Below are 17,652 nucleotides of genomic sequence, written 5' to 3' on the forward strand. Positions count from 1 at the left end.
ACCCAACAGGAGACTCTCCAGTGCTTTGCCCCCTTGTTGTTGTTGTTTAGTCGTTTAGTCGTGTCCGACTCTTTGTGACCCCATGGACCATAGCACGCCAGGCACTCCTGTCTTCCACTGCCTCCCGTAGTTTGGTCAAACTCATGTTCGTAGCTTCGAGAACACTGTCCAACCATCTTGTCCTCTGTCGTCCCCTTCTCCTAGTGCCCTCAATCTTTCCCAACATCAGGGTCTTTTCCAAGGATTCTTCTCTTCTCATGAGGTGGCCAAAGTATTGGAGCCTCAGCTGAAAGTATTGGAGCCTTTGCCCCCTTGCTGCAATCCAAATCTGGATGGACCCACGCAGGCCTGCTATTTGCATTTCCAGTGGGAGCCTCCCCCCCTCCCACGCAAAAACAATGCACAAAGCAGTCACGGCAAGCTTGATCTGGATTGGCACCACAGCAGAAGGCCAAGGGTGAAAGGACCCCTATTTCTCCCACTCTAGGATCCCTGATCTAATTTGGAGGAGAGGGGTCATACTTGCAATTTACTGTAAAGACATCATCTATACCAGGCACCCCCAAACTCGGCGCTCCAGATGTTTTTGGGACTACAACTCCCATCATCCCTGACCATTGGTCCTGTTAGCATTCCTAACTGTCTGAATGGTCCTAGCTGCACCCTGAGATACAGAGGGGGTGGGGTTAAGCCTCTCCCAGCTCAAATCCACTCCACCTGCTGCTCTGCCCTGACTTTCTCTATAGGAAACTGAGTGCTCAGCCACCTTCTCCCCCCAGCCCCCCACTCCCTGCTGCTGATTTTAAAGGAGCAAACTTCATGCATCCATAAAAATATAGCTACATTTAAAAAAAACAAACCCAGACACTTACAGCTATAGGAAAGTAATTGACCCCATACATCTCCAAGTCCTGTGCAATTTTAAGATAGTTCAACTCAGCTTCATACCTAAGAGAAGAGGACAACATAGAAACATAGAATTTTGCAGTCGAAAGGGACCCAAAGAGTCATACAGCCCAACCCCCTGCAACGCACTAGTGAGCAACGTTTAATTATCTTGTAGGATTTCTATTCTGCTTTTCCATTGGCACCAATCAAAACAACTTATGAGCTGCAGCAAGACAATATGAAAAGGCATGTGGAAACCGGCCTGCTGTGAAAAAGGTAAATTTTATCTTCATTGCTCCACCCACTTGTTGTTTTTTCCTGCCCTTGCATTCTAGTACAAAAAAAGAAGCACCTAAAAAGCAGTCTCACTTCTCAGTCGCTCCAGCAACGTTTGAGGGACAGTGAAGACACATCAACCACTTAGCTGCTCCTCCAGCCCCATGCTATGGCCTCAGACACAGGTGCCCCAGTACCTGGCTATGCCCCGGTGCCCAGCGTACCAGGCTGTAATCCTCTCTTCCCACATGTCAGGCGTCATCTGATATTGGCGGAGGACCTGGAAAGGAAAAGGAAATGAGTAAGGCTGTTCCCTTCTCCAAATCCCAAAGCTGGTCTTCTCAGGAGTCCCTGCCTTGGAAGAGCCCCCAAATCCCAATCTTTTTAATAATAGTAATAATGATAATAATAATTGTATGCCACCCTACACCAGCAAGTTCAGGGCGGTTCACAGAATACATTCACAATATAAAAACACAAAAGACATAATCAAAATAAAATCAAGAACAACCCAATAATCCCGGATGTAAGGGGAAGAAAGTACAGAGAACCTCCCCCTTGCATCAGAAGTAGCTCCTCCCCAAGCAGTGGTGGAAGCGAGGGCTCTGAGGAGGCCAGTCAGGAAGTGGAGAGAGAGGGCCAGGGCTCCAGCAGCATGGGAGAGCCCCGGCTACACAGGAGGGAGGAAAGAGAGGGGGAGAAGGGAGAAAAGGAAAGCATGGAGCGTAGACCCTTTCCTCCGGTTCCGGAATTACGCAGGAGAAAGAAAGGGAGGAGATTCACTGTCCTGAGACTCCTATATTGGAGACAATCACGTGGGGGGGCAGTGCCGGATTCTGCATCGGAATGAGCAGACATGTTTTTACATACCTGTCTCACTGTAGACTGCACTAATAAAAACTGTTTAAAGACAAGCATGAGGAGCGTCGTTACTCTAGAGTAGTTGCAAGAACCCCTGTCACCACCCTAACACATTTTAAAAGGCATTGAATGTCAATCAATCAAAGGCCTGGTTAAAAATGAGCGTCTTCATCAGGACTATGAGTTTCTGCTCTTGGTATTTCTCCTGCAGCTGACGCAGTGAGAAAATCATGTTGGCTGTTGACCTCTGAGCTCTAAAGCCACGTTGTGACTAGGGACAGACCCTGTCTGCAGTGTACAAAGAGTATAAAATTATAAAAGCAACTATTTAAAAATAATTGCGACAATAAACTAGCAGCGGATCAAAACATAAACCAATTATTTTGCAGGCGCTAGAAAGAGTACAGTGGAGGCACTTTCCTGGTGTCAATAGGCAAAGAGTTCCAGCGTGTAGGTGCTACCACACTAAAAGATCAAGTTCTTGTTGCAGCAAGTGGCTATCTCAGAACTGTCCCAGGTCCTGAAATTCCAGCCTGCCCCCCCCTACCTGCCCAACTCCACCAGCCTACTCTGGCTGCTGCTGTTGGTGGTGGTGGTGGTGGTTGTCTTTTTATTTTTAAAGGAAACTTACTCTCTTTGGTAAAAGCTCCTCTGGAGCCAGGAAGCCCGGCTTGTGCAGGTTTGGGTCATAGTCACCATACTGTAACGCAAAGAAGAGAAAGATCAGGAAAGACGGTGACACTTTCACAGAACATGCCACGGAGGAAGTAGCCAGCTAGGAGGAAAAAAAGCTTGCCCAAAGAGTAACAGAATCCTCAGCTGGAGGAATGGATGGAGGCACTTCACAGCAACAAATGAAAGTACATTCGACTTCGATCCCAACACATTCTCCAGTGAGCATACTCAACAGATATGAACTGGTTCAGGAGGCCATCACACTTCCAATGAACTTTCCCTCAGGCATTTGGTCCCTGTGGGAAAAGGATGCTGGAAAAAATGGGTCCCCTTTGGCCTGATCCAGCAGGTTTCTTATGGAACCCCCAGGTCCAGAGGCAGTCTATCTAGATTTCTAGGTTCTTTGGGGTATTTGGCCTCTGGGATAAAACGATACTGGACTAGATGGGCCATTGGCCTGATCCAGCAAGTCTCTTCTTGCATTTGTATGCAGGTGGCAAGAAAGAATCATCACCAGCTGGTCATTGCTAGTGTTCGGTTGGAGTGATTTGTTTAAAACCATGTTTTATTCAATTTTTGATAGACTCTTACAATCTATTTTTAAAAAGGAAAAAAGAAAGAATGTTAAATAACACAGTCCCCCGCTGCTCCCAAGCCTCCCCGGAGCTGTTGGGGAAAAGGGAAGGTTGCGAATATAAGCCGCACTTTAACTTTTCACTGTCAGAATTTGGGGGAGTGGGTGCGGCTTAGATTTGGGCCAATACGGTACTTTTTAAAGTGGTACATGGCTTCTTAAAGTGATATTATGCTGCTTTAAATGAATAGTGTAGAGGCCTAAAACGTTGACTAAAAAAAATCTACATAAAGGTAGAAAACATGCAAATTTAATCTCAGAGAAGCTGAGGTGAGCAAAGTCTGGTGAAATCACAGTCAGAGAGGAGGCTGCATCAGACTTCCATGTCTTTTGAGCCTGCAAGAAATCCTTTGCAAAACCAAAAGTGTCTGCAAAAGAACTGCTCCGCCACAAACCAGCTAGCTAGAGAGAGTCTCTTGAAAACTCTCCAAAACTACTCTAAGGACAATGACATGGGCGACATAACAACCCTCCTCCTCTAGGACACAATGAAAGTGGTCACCGGAGGAGCCTGCATAAAGGAGAGGGCATCCCTTGAAAAAACCAGCGTCAAAAATTGGTAAATTTTAACAAGACATTACGACCCTCTCGCCACACCACAAACAAACAGGAGCCAAAAAAAACTCCTTAAACTCTTCTACAAAAACAAACCCATACCAACACAAGAAATACAGGACACACTAGGGGACAAGCAAATACCTTGGCTAACACACAATCAACTACATGCCTTCTTAAACAATCCAGCAGTAAAATCAGCAGTCACTAGACCCTTGACCACCTTTGAAAATCTTCTCCTGACAACAGAGGGACACAGCCAAGGGATGGTATCCACAATATACAAAATACTGTTCCAAAACACCACAAACCCCCTTGATGCAATCAAAGAACAATGGGAGCATGACAGAGGCTATGAAATTAACCCCACCCAATGGACTAGAATGTGGTCTAAACCTCCCTTTAAGTCCATATCAGCCAAAAGAAGGGAACTCACTCTGAAACTCACAGGTGGTACTTAACACCACAGAAACTGGCACTGATATGCCCAGGGACCTCACCAAGATGTTGGAGAGGTTGTACCTCCACAGGCACATACTTCCACATGTGGTGGGAATGCCCTAAAATCCAACCCTTCTGGACAGCAGTCCTACAAGAGACAGCAGGGTCACCCAAGGCGGTAAGGTCAAAGGGAAGGAGCTAGAAAAGAATGATCCAAGAAGTCCTCAATGGCAGAACAGGCGGATGATAACAAGCGGCATGTTACAACGGCTGTGAAGGCGGATGAAGGCTGCAGCAGATAGGAATCTACCTGCTTGTCGTGACTACTTCATGCCATCGGAACAGAGCCCTACTGCGAAGACTGTGCGTTGGTCAGCGTGCACTGATCTACACACATAAAACAAAATCACGCACAGGCGCCTTCCAAAAACCCAACCCAAAAATGCAAAATAACTAAACAGGTATTAGAACTCGCCCCAGAACTGGCCCTACTACTGAACATCTTCCAAGATCAGAATGAACACTCACATTATACAACGCTTATAACCCAGCTACTCTCAGCAGCCAGAAACCTCACAGCCAAACACTGGAGAGACCTGTCAGGAGTAAACATGGACCAATGGTATCAAATTGTATGGGAAACGACCTTACTAGAACAGCTAACCAATAAACTGAAACTGACATGGGGACAAATAGAAGAGGATGCCTTCACCCCAGTATGGCTCCCCTTTATCACATACACAGCCCAGCACAACAAGAATCCACCGACAGCATACAAATCAATCTGGCTTACCTGACCCAACAAGCCTTCTCCCCCCCCCCCTCACAAATGCAAACAAATCCCACTGCAGACAACCAACCACACCCTGCCCCCCAGCACCTCTCACTACCAAGGAAATCTAATAAACGAAGAGAAAGAGAACCTACCCAGTTGACGCTGACACAAAGCCCCACACGTACACTATACAAAATAATATAAGCCGCACCCCACCCCTGCTCTACCCCCCCCTCTTCTTCCCCAACCTTATACTGTATTCAGCCCTAATGTTTCACAACAAATGTAGCTGATTTGTAAGATTTGTACAACCTGAAAAAAGAGACAAGGCATGTACTTTTGTAAACCAAGAAAATCTTTAATAAAAATATTTTTTTTTTAAACTGCTCTGTTTTTCCACCCTCCTGCAAGCTCTTTGAATTAGGATATGTTCATATATCTCCTTGCGTCCAAAAACAAACAAACCAGCCAACACCCAAAAGAGAAGAAAACAAGGTGCCAAAATCACCCCATCCTGTTTTCCAGCATTGCTTTAAATGGGTGCTTTCCTGCATTAATTAACACTGTGTGATTAAGCAAAGGTGTGTGTTTTTTTAACGTTGTTCTGCAAGCAATAGAAGGTGACAACCAAGCAATTTCAAAGCCTCACCTTGGCTTGAACAGCATAAGACGCTAACAAAATTGTAGCCTCAGGAGAGCAGTAGATTTCTTCATCCAGTATTTGTTTCTTAACCTGGGGGGTGGAGGCGGAAGAAGGGGGGTGGGGTGGAGAGGAGAGCGAGAAATCCAAGGCTTAGACAAGCTTGAAAACAAAACAATACATGCCCAGACTTTGTCTTGGCACATGAAAAGTAACCGTTAGCTGAGTTATAAGTGGGAAAGCAAAGAATCTCTGGCAGCAACTGCAGGCTTGTGAGCTGTACGCAAGAACATTTCAGGCTGTTAATTACCCTTTTTTTAAAGCATCATTGCTAACTAAGGAACGTTCAAATGCTACCCTCTCACCACATATAAAGCTGCTGGCAGTTAGAAAATAAGTGCTCCTGTGAAGCGTTAAAACAATCTAGCTCAACATGGAGCAGCCAGTGACAAAATGGACCAAGAAAGGTTTTCTTTCCTCTCTCAGGACATTAGAACTCATGGACATGAAATGATGCTGAGAGCTGTAAGATTCAGGACAGACCAAACAAAGGCAGGCCAGAGTTAAACTGAGGAACTCCCTCCCACAGGAGGCAATGATGGTCACCAATTCTGACAGCTTTAAAAGAGGATTGGAAAAATTCATGGAGGAGGAGAGGGCTATCAATGGCTATTGGCCACGATGGCTATGCTCTGCATCCATGGTCGGAGGTAACCACACTTCTGAATACCAGTTTCTGGAAACCTCAGGAGGGCAGAGTGCTCTTATGTTTGTGTCCTACTTGCAGATTTCTAACAGCCATCTGGCTGGCCACTGTGAGAACAGGATGCTGGACTAGATGGGCCCTGGGCCTGATCCACCAGGCTCTTCTTGTGGTTTTAAAATACTAGTTTCTCTAAACACACATCAGTCTTTCTCCTCCATCCAAGAGACATGATCAGAGTTCAAGGACACCGCCAAGCCAAAACAATGGAGGAGGGTGGGAGCCCCAGTGAGGGGTGTGGCTACAGAGGAAGTGTGGCCAGACTTCCCACTCCCTGCTTTAATTTAATCTGTTCACTTCAATCCCTTGAAGCACCCATGTTGCCTATACATGTTCTCTCTGCCCCCGCTCCCCGTCCCCAATTATTATGCTGCAGGTGCGATGTCTGATTCTTAACCGTCAGGAACCTCTGCAAGTTCTAATGCGTCCATTTCCTCACCCTGCTCCCCCCATTTTGCATTTCTTTTGGAACAGGAAAAAAATAATTACAGCCGAATTGCATTCCTCAAAGTCAAGGCAAGCCAAGGCTGGTTTGAAAGAGAAGAAAATGAAAGTGCAGGTTTTCAGAGATGAAAGGAACCGGGGGAGTGGGGGAGGCAGCTTTTAGTGCCTTTGCAAAACAGCTCAACACAAATAATTGTCAAGGTGATCTTGAAAAAAAATATAACAGCAACAGAAGAAGAAAAAAACCTTTCATAAGGAAACCTGCTCAACCCAGAAAATTAACTCTTCACGAGCTAGGAAAGGAGACACATCTTCCTCTCGCCACTTATAGCAGGCACAGCGTGAAAGAATAAGCAGACAGTGATTCCAAAACCAAACACACCAAACACCCAGAAGGTAACTACAACAATTCAAAAGTCAACTTGAAAATAAAAGAAATACCTTCTGACCTGCAGGAAAAAGAGGTGTTGGGTGATCTCCTGCAGAAGTTCCTCTTCAACTTTCTCAGGGTAAAATTTTGCTAAAAAACAAAATCTGATGGGATCTTCCTTGGGAATTTCCTGATCCAGAACCTGTTGAAGAACAAAGGGAATCGGTTCTAAAGAACATTTAAAATAAATGAAATCTTATATTGTTCTTTATAAGGTTTATATGTTTGTAAATTTATGAACTTTTAGTATATATGCGTATTTTAAATATTGGGTTTGATTATACAGTCGTACCTCAGAAGTCGAATGGAATCCGTTCTGGAAGCCCATTCAACTTCCAAAACGTTTGGAAACCAAAGTGTGGCTTCTGATTGGCTGCAGACGTTTGGCTTCCAAAAATAGTTCACAAACCAGAACACTCACTTCCGGGTTTGCGGTGCTCGGGAGCCAAAACATTTGAGAATTAAGCTGTTCGAAAAACAAGGTAAGACTCTATTTATAGAGGATAATGTTGGTAATATTCCAGTATTTAGAATATTTATGCACTTAAACATTTTATATTAATAGATTTAATGTATTTACCACTTTAGGGATTATGGGTAGAGATAAAGATAGTGTGGGAATCATCAGATATGTTCCTGAGCATCCCATTGGCCATGCTTGCTGGGGGTGTTGGGAGCTGTAGTTCAGCTACATCTGGAGAGATTAAGGTTCCCCAAAGCTGATATATAGCACATATATATAGCATTACATGGCGAAAGAGAGAGAAAAGAATTAGTTACACATGTGTGCCTGTTTTTGAGAGTACTGTATTAGAACAAGTCCTTTTTGTAAAGAGAGTGAAAGATGGATGGACAGACAAAAAGATGAGCAGCTGAGCCACCGTGCAACGCTATGATACTGCCTTTGCCAGGAACACATTTGGTTACTTTAGGCAAAGCCCTGCTCTCTTTGAGAAACCCACCCACCAATCTGCAATATATACCGGTACTGGCCCAGTTTGCAGCTAAGATCAGAAAGTGTGGTGGCTTTTCTAAGGCTACACAGCGAGATGCAACAGGAAAAGGCTGTTGTAGCTCAGTGGTAGAGCATTTGCCTTCTATGCAGAAAATCCCAAGTTCACTTCCTGGCAGCATTCTCAATTATAGAATCAAAAAATTGTAATGTTGGAAGGTACCCCACGGTCATCTAAGTCCAGCCCCCTGCAATACAGGAACCACAGCTAAATAATCCCTGACAGATGATCATCCAACCTTTGCTGAAAAAACCTCCAATGAAGGACAGTCCACCAGGTTCTGGGGTTGTCTGTTCCTCTGTCAAAGAGATTTTTTAATCATTCTTCCTAATACTTAGACAGAATTTCATTTCTTGCCATTTGAATCCTATCATCTGAAGCAACACGAATCAAGTTTACTAAGATTTTCTAGGTTGCCATGCAAGCTCTTTTGCAAGCTAAAGTTTGGCTTCCAGACCTTTTTATCCATCTTCAACCAGGTGTTCATTCCTTTGATGGAGTACTGCAAGCCAAAGAACCAGGATTCCCGCAGACCCAGCGCACGACACGCCTGGTCAAAGAGGTCCTTCCCCTTCCATTTCATCTACAGGAAGAAAGGCAGAACGTCAGTAGAAAAAAAGCAAGAGAAACCCAACACCCTGGTTTTTAGAAAGGGATGACCCACTCCGTTGCTGACCTAAGATGAGAGAATTCAAACAGTGCAAGCAAAGAAGAGGCGTATCTTGTAGTGTGGGGTGCAGAATTCAGCTCTGTGAAAAGATCAAGTTCCTAGCCCTTATTGTTGAAAGCGTGTGGCTAATACCAGAAGCCCGGAAAGGGCAACCATATTGGTCAAAGGGCTGCAGCAACTCCCCTAGAAGAAAAGATTACAATATTTGGAGCTGCTCGGATGAGGAAAAAAGACAAGGAGGGGGGGACTTGATAGATGTGTATAAGATTATGCCCTCCAACCTGGTGGCCGTCACCTCCTCCTGCAGGAGTGAATTCCATAGTTTACATTGTCTGAAGAAGCCCTTTATTTTGCCTGTCCTGAATCTTCCAACACTCAGCTTGTCCACAAGTTCTAGCACAGGCACCCCCAAACTGCGGCCCTCCAGATGTTTTTGCCTACAACTCCCATGATCCCTAGCTAACAGGACCAGTGGTCGGGGGAGATGGGAATTGTAGTCCAAAACATCTGGAGGGCTGAAGTTTGGGGGGTGCCTGTTCTAGCATTATAGGAGAGGTGGAGAAAAAAAATTCTCTATCCACTTTCTCCACTCCATGCCTAATTTTACATGCAAACCCTGAAGTGTCTATGAAAGCATTTTTGCACCTTAATTCTGGCCTTTTTAAAAATAAAAATAAAAGCCACTTACCTCGCAACTAAACTCCATTTCGATTTCCATCGTTATAACTTTCACCTTAAACGTTTTTGGCTGCTTCCTCTTCAGCCCCGTGATGGACATATTTTTATGCCTGCAGGGAAAGCCGCACAAAGGATGCCTGCAATTCAATGCAAACAAGCAGCTGCATGAAAAGAACAGACTGTGATAAACAGCATCGGCATCAGGACAGCCCCAGCCTGGCCCTTGACTCCCTAATGAGAGTGTACTGTAGTGGTTAGTGCGTTGGACTAGGGCCTGGCAGAGACCAGGGTTTGAATCCCCACTGGGTCATGAAGCACATTTGGTGACCTTGGGCTAGTCACAGAATCATAGAGTTGGAAGGCACCTCAGGGTCAGAGTCCAGCCCCCTGGAATGCAGGATTCACAGCTAAAGACTCCCTGACAGATGGCCATCTGACTTCTGCTTTAAAGACAACCAATGAAGGAGAGTCCACCACTATCTGAGGGAGTCTGTTCCATTGTTAAACAGCTCTGACAAACAGTCACTTCCTCTCGGCATAACCTAATGCAGAGGCTTGTGGTGAGGATGAAATGAGATAGGGCTCTTTGGAGAATAAGGTAGGACAGAAATGCAATAAATAAATAGGAGGGTTTTTTTGGGGGGGGGGGACTCCTCTCCGTTCTCCACACTGCATACTTTTATAAACTTCAAGGCGACAGTGGATGAAAGGTGGGGAGAATGAAATTGGCAAGGCAAATCCGTGTACCTCAGGCAGCAAATTTCAGAGCAGCGCTAAAGGGCAGCAGATAAGGCAAGGAATAATTGCCTATCCTATTCTTACCCACACAGGGGGTGACATTTAAATGTTCCGCCTCTCAGCATCAAAATGTCTCGGCCTGTAGGCCAAGGTAATGAGAGATGAACAGCAAGATGCACTTTACAGGGAATTTGCCATAGGAGCAATGCTGCTTTCCTTTTTCGAGTGTAGGCAAAAGGTGAATCGCGTCCCAATCTAAAATTCTGAAGGGCTGCCAGGAGCCAGATTTTAAAACGGCTTCATGGGAGGGATCTGTCCCAGTGCCCTCAAACTGACCAGACCCTGATGTAATTGGTGGTGACAACAGATTGGTTTAAGGTTTGCCTTTCTATTCAAATGAAGAAGATAACCCAGCTGAGTAGCTCAATAAAGCAGAAAGCCGTCTGGTTTCTCTATCTCTTCTTGCACCACGCCCTGCCCCCAAGGGCCATTTGCTTGGCCTTTCTACGTGCAGGCTCAGAAAACATATGTTTGTCAAAGCCTTTGCCAAAGGAGTTCAAGGCCTGTGGGGGGGGGGACATGGCTGTTACCCCCATCACCACTTGCTTGTTGCCACTAAAGTTGGGTGAACCTGTCAGTTTCCCCCATTTTCATTGTCCACATTGATCAGTTCTCCACATTTCCAAATCACTTTGAGGGTTTTTGTTTGTTTGTTTGTTTGTTGGGGGGGAGGGGGAGTCCTTGCGAAAATGCATTGTTACAATTGCCAATAAAAGCCAAGGTTACAAACAAGTTTGGAAATCAGAACATAAATAATATCGACCAAACTATGAACATGAATTACAATTCATCAAAAAGTTTTGCTGTGTTCATCTGGGCCATGTTGGCTATGCTCTTCCTCCGCATTACTGGAGGCAAGTAATGTTTCTGTTGCTGGAAGCCACAGGAGGGAATGATGCTCTTAGGGAGGGAAAGGCGCTCTAGCCAAAATATTGCTGCCCTGGAGGTTTTCTATTCTTTGGGGGTTGGGAAATGACACATTATTACAGAACTCCTTCAAGAATCCCTAGGGCACTGGGGGCTGGAGCTCCTGAGGGCAGCTATCTCAGGACAAGAAGGCTGATCACCGAAGAATTGATGCTTTTGAATTATGGTGCTGGAGGAGACTCTTGAGAGTCCCATGGACTGCAAGAAGATCAAACCTATCCATTATTGAGGAAATCAGCCCTGAGTGCTCACTGGAAGGACAGATCCTGAAGCTGAGGCTCCAATACTTTGGCCACCTCATGAGAAGAGAAAACTCCCTGGAAAAGACCCTGATGTTGGGAAAGATGGAGGGCACAAGGAGAAGGGGACGACAGAGGACGAGATGGTTGGACAGTGTTTTCAAAGCCACCAACATGAGTCTGACCAAACTGCGGGAGGCAGTGGAAGACAGGAGTGCCTGGCGTGCTCTGGTCCACGGGGTCACAAAGAGTCGGACACGACTAAACAACAACAATCTCAGGACAAGGAGAAACTCCTCAGCTCAGTTGGTACAGCGTGAGGCTCTTAAATCATTTTGCCCCATGTTGGGCAAAGATTCCCGCGTTGCAGGGGGTTGGACCAGATGACCCTCGTGATCCCTTCCAACTCTGCAAATGGGGGACAGTGATGTCTGGTACCCTGTGAAAGTTGGTGGGACCTAAGGCAAGGGAGTCAAACAGGAGGTGGAGCCAAAGCCAACAACAGACGGAGCCAACTAAACCTAGTTTTGTCCCCATCTTGTCCCCATTTTGTCCCTGCTGAGTTCTACAAGGAAAATGCTGAGACTGGACGAAGGTGACATTGAGGGCTATTGAGGGCTATAGCTCGGCTCAGCCTTCACAGTAGTCCTGCCACCTCCTGGGCTGGGTGTAAGCAGGAAAGCAGGCAGGAGGTAGGCTGAGGGCAGACTGAGACTGGTAAGGAAGTGCCCAGTTCACTCTAATAGACTATCCTTTGCTTGCAATGGAACAAGGATAGCCAATGTGGTGCCCTCCAGATGTGGTGGCTGCCAGTTTCCATGGCTTTTCTGGCTGCAAGGGCTGATGGGAGTTGTAGTTCAAAGCAATGACACCAGGTTGGCAATAGAGATGCTGCAGCAGCAACACTACCAGTGCAAGCACATCCAATACCCAGAGGGAGGGAAAATGCAACGTGAGATTTTTTTTAAAAAAAAAAATTGTATGAGCAGAATAGATATTGAAGATCTAATTGTTGCAAGGACCAACAGCAGTTGTAGTTCAAAGCATCTGGAGGTGTGTTTTAGATTTTTTTTAAAGCTGTTTTATTGTGATTTTGTAAGGCAGATTTTGGTTTTGCCACGTTTTCTTGCTGAAGTACCAGTTGCATTTCTATGGCATGTGGAGTCTATTCCCAGGTTCTGTACACCACCCCGAAATCCTTCAATGTACGGCGGTTAATAAATGTTTTAAATAAATTAATACAGTGACCAGCCTCTTTCGCAGCTAGCCCTCACTTATTTCCTTGTCCTCCTGCATTGCTCAGAGAAATCCAGTCCTCTGCCATCCTAGACATGTTTAGCTGGGGAGTTAGACCCCATCGAAATCTATGAGGCTTACTTTAAAGTAGACGTGGACAGGATTAAACTGGAACCAAACATATTTTTTTAAATGCATAAATTACACGCTGAAAAATACATGATTTCACATTCACACACACACAGCCCCCTCTACACCTTTTATTATGTTGCTTCTTAAATCTTTTTCTTTTTCTTTCCGCCTTGCTTTGATTCAATTACAAGGATTTGCAAACAATTTAGCGGTTTGAATAACTTCCCTGATCCAAACAGCCGCTTGCTTACCTCTCTCTCTTGTTATTCCTGGAGGCTGCAATTCCACAGCTGGAGAGTCAAATTGGTTTCTGAATTTCCTCTCGGAATCAATGCTTTTAAAAATAAAATAAAAAAGAGGCATTCGTTTGTTTATTCTAAAGGTCGTGTTTTGCACAGCCCACGTTCACATCACCACAGTGCAAAAATCATAGCCAAGGGCTGATCTAGCAAAAGGCTTCCCTTCCCTTTGTCTCTTCCACGCTGGAGCATGTCAGCTCAGCTGCCGGGGAGAAAGCGAAGAATTTACTTTCCCAGGTGATGGCATAAAAGACGTCGAGCAGTTTCCTGCCTGGGTGCCTGCGAGACTCCTCCTCCTCCCGCCGCGCTGGGGATTTCTAAACAGCAGACACTGCGGGGGGAGAAAAACAGCAACCTCTCACCATAACCCGCTGGGATCCAGTACATTTGTGCAGTGGAGAAATCAATTTCACCATTATATTAACCAAAACATCAGAAGACGATGCCGTAAGCTTTCAAGTTCTGCAGAGTTCTTCATCAGGTTACATAAAGCAGGAGGTAGAAAGGGGAAACATTAATGTTATTTTTCCTCTACTACTCTCTTCTCTCACCCTGTGTAGGGTCTGCTGCGTGATAAAGAGCTCAGCAGATCTCAAAAGCTTGCTATTTTTTGACGCTCTCTTTGGTACCACTGTGGTCCATGTGTTGCTAACCTCAAGGCTGGATTACTGCAATGTGGTGTATGTGGGGTGGTCCTTGGGCCTGGTTTGCAAGCCCAAGCTGCTGCAGAGTGCTACTGAACCAGTTTTAAGGTCCTAGTATTAATTTACAAAGCCATTAACAAATTAGTTCCATGGATCGCCTGAACTCTTACATCCCAGCCTGGTCACCGATATATTCTGAAGGAGTGCCATGGGTCGTTCCCTAAGTTGGCAAGGGTCATTTGACAACAACTAGGAGTGGAGCCTTAATGTCATTAGCCCAGTCCTGTGGAACACTCTGCCACTAGCGGTTCAGCTTGAACACTGGCTATCTTCCCTAGCCTGACCACACACCAGAAAATATGCATGACTGAAATAAATGTGTATTTGTCCATCCCATTCCTCTCATGGGAAATGTGGAAGGTCCTTGGGGCAGAGATCTGTCCTCTTCTACTGTGTGAAGAGTCATGTGCATTGATAGTGCAAAAATAATAACAACAACAAAAGCAATATTGTTGCGCTTTGCACAGTAGTAGTATCTGGTATTCTTTGGCTGTTTGGCACTTGTGGGGGGGGGATGCTATTATTTTGAAGGGTCTGAAACAGAACAGAATGGATCAGTATAAGGCAGCGGAAAGTCCCGGGTTCCAATGCCCGGCATATCTCAGTAGGGCTGGCAATGTCTGTGCCTCAAATTTTGGAGGACCGGTTCCAGTTAGTGTGCACAGCACTGAGCTAGATGGTCTGACTCGGTGTAAGGCAATTTCCTTTGACCTGTTTGTCCTCTTCTGATGTCCTCCTGGCTCAGGAAAGTTCATGCCATAATGGATTTGTTAGGCGTTGAGATGCCTCAAGACTCTTTGCCAGGCATCCCCAAACTTCGGCCCTCCAGATGTTTTGGACTACATTCCCATCTTCCCCGACCACTGGTCCTGTTATCTAGGGATCATGGGAGTTGTAGGCCAAAACATCTGGAGGGCCGCAGTTTGGGGATGCCTGCTCTTTGCTGTATCCACCACCTCACAGAGTTGTCGGGTGAGAAATAAATGAAGCCCTTGGAGGAAGCCAGTGATCAATATATAAAGAAAGTTCACAGAGCGTAGTTAAACTACGGAACTCACTCCCCCAGGAGGCAGTGGTGGCTATCAACCTAGATGGCTTTAAAATAGGGATTGGACAAATTCATGGAGGGCAACAAGGCTATCAATGTCTACTAGCTAGGATGGATTTACTCTGCCTCCACAGCTGGAGGCTGCAATGCTGGAAACAACAGGAGGGTGTTATTGTGCTCGAATCCTGATTGAGGGTTTCCCATTAAGGGTATCTGGTTGGCAAACAGGATGCTAGACTAGATGTGCCATTGGCCTGATCCAGCAGGCTCTTCTTATGTTCTTATCCAGTGCTGCTTTTCTAGAAGAAGAGGTGCCAGAACTAACCCTGAACACCTCCCTTGTTCCCTTTATCATGGCAATGGCGCCCACCTGAGAGCTGCCGGAACTGAGTTTCCAATGTTTGTGTTTAATTAAAAAATCAGCCCACCCACCCCAGTTCTTTAAAACAGTGGATTTTCAAATGAGGATGCATCCCGAGGCGTCTTGGAGGCTTATCACAGATCCCTCAGTGATTAAATTTCTGGAGGAAGACACTTATCTAAAAGGTGGCATGTTCTGTCTTGATCAAACATTCCCTGAGGGAAGAGGAGAGTGGGTGGGGACATGCAAAGGTTGGGCTCGCACACATTATTTGCCCGAGAAGGGACCAATGGTGCCCACAAAAGTCCCTGGTTGGGTTGCAGTATTAAAAACAATTTACAACAGCTTGCAACCATAAAATATGGTGGGTCCTAAAAACTTACATCTCAAGTGTCAAAGTGTCAAAAACCAGGATAAAGAGCATCCACTGGAAGCTCTAACAGGGGTCAGCAAACTTTTTCAGCAGGGGGCCGGTCCACTGTCCCTCAGGCCTTGGGGGGGGGGCGGACTATGTTTTTTGGGGGGAAATGGGAAAATAACCCAGAGATGCATTTTAAATAAAAGGAGACATTCTACTCATTTAAAAACACCAGGCAGGCCCCACAAATAACCCAGAGATGCATTTTAAATAAAAGTACACATTTTACTCATGTAAAAACACCAGGCAGGCCCCACAAATAACCCAGAGATGCATTTTAAATAAAAGGACACATTCAACTCATGTAAAAACATGCTGATTCCCGGCACGTCCGCGGGCCGGATTTAGAAGGCGATTGGGCTGCATCCGGCCCATGGGCCTTAGTTTGGGGACCCCTGCTCTATAATGAAATCTTTGGGGAGGGGAGGTCCACAATGTAGGAGCTGCCACAGAGAAGGCCCTCTCCTTGGGCTTCTGAGGGTGGAGGAATTGCCAAAAGGGCCCCTCTGCACATCTCAGCACCTAAGAGAGTTTGTAGGGAAGAAGGTGGTCTTTCAAGCATTTGGGGCCTGAGTTGTTGAACGCTTTAAAGACCAATGTGAGACTTTGAACTGGGCATGGAAACAAACAAGCAGCTGTTTTAAAACAGGGGTTATATATATGAGATTTAAATGGAACCTCAGCCAGTAATCTCTGTGCTGCGCCTGCATTATGGACCAACTCAAGTTTCCAAGTTGTCTTCAAGGGCAGCCGCACATAGAGCACATTGCAATAAGCAAATCTGGAAGCTAGCAGAGCATGGAGTACAGTGGCCAAGTCATCTCTGTCCAAAAGGCATCATTGGTGGAAAAACCAGTTGGAGCTGAAATAAGGCACTGCTAGTCACCAAGGCGGTGCCTTTCTCTGTAAACCACCTGGAGACTTTTTTTTTGTAGTAAGCATTTGACAGATAAATAATAATAGTAGTCCTGTATTTTATAGCATTAAAAAATTGTGGGTCACTTATTGAACACGTGATACAGTGCTGCCATAAAGATATAGCTAATGAAAAAACAATAAATTAGGGCACCATGAGAAGTGTGCCCTGAGAGGCTCATTTTGTGCTCCTGTTGACAGATTTAATTTTTCAGCTAGTCAATTTACGTACTACTTCATATTTCAAAAGGAATCTCAAAACAATTAACAAATCCCAACAAATAGTAATTCAATAAAAGAAACACAGCACAATTTCCACATTCAAAACCAACGGCTACTAATAATTGCAATCAGAAGTCCACATTTTAAGTTGTGTAATTAAATAAATACGCACATAAAGAAAATGACTAAGACCTACAAAAAAAAACAAATTGTATACAAAACATCCAATTATATAAAGGTGCACAAAAATGTAATAGAATTACAATACAGACCATTTACTGACACATTGATGCAGATTGTTAAGATTCCACCAGGGGGAGATATGGGAAGCAGGGCTCCCTACATCAGCTGTGTTAAAAGACCAGCTGCAGCAGGCATTTCCTACCCAATATGCACCGTAGTCATTATAGGAACAATTGTTTAAGAATTGTAACCTGAGATTGTTTTCCCCCTCTTCCCTCCCCATCCCTTTCCCCTTGTGTGTTGTGTGTGTGTGTGTGTTTTATCTTATAAGCCTGTGGGCAGGGACTGTCTTGTTTAAATAATGTTATGTAAGCCACTCTGGGAGACTTTTTTGGGCTGAAGAGCGAGGTACAAAGGCTTTGAATTA

The 17,652-nt window shown here is 45.2% G+C and overlaps 1 protein-coding gene across 14 annotated transcripts in view; it reads right to left on the reverse strand.

Annotated features, from left to right (window-relative positions):
* The window catches only part of LOC118097420 (merlin), a 28,357-nt gene extending 14,753 nt beyond the window's left edge, over positions 1–13,604 (reverse strand). For 5 of the 14 annotated variants that reach the window (XM_035140270.2, XM_060283127.1, XM_060283123.1 and 2 more), the window contains exons 1-8: positions 13,327–13,604; positions 9,754–9,880; positions 8,853–8,978; positions 7,402–7,524; positions 5,755–5,838; positions 2,657–2,725; positions 1,362–1,444; positions 873–948 (exon numbers count right to left, since the gene is read on the reverse strand). In XM_035140270.2, coding sequence (XP_034996161.2) covers positions 873–948; positions 1,362–1,444; positions 2,657–2,725; positions 5,755–5,838; positions 7,402–7,524; positions 8,853–8,978; positions 9,754–9,843 — 651 coding nt within the window. In that variant the 5' untranslated portion in view covers positions 9,844–9,880; positions 13,327–13,604. The other 9 variants (XM_060283124.1, XM_060283125.1, XM_060283129.1 and 6 more) reach the window with 9 other exon arrangements.
* Positions 13,605–17,652: the final 4,048 nt, after the last annotated feature.

The sequence above is a fragment of the Zootoca vivipara genome, chromosome 15 (assembly GCF_963506605.1).
Source record: "Zootoca vivipara chromosome 15, rZooViv1.1, whole genome shotgun sequence".
In the NCBI taxonomy this organism is placed as follows: Eukaryota; Metazoa; Chordata; class Lepidosauria; order Squamata; family Lacertidae; genus Zootoca; species Zootoca vivipara.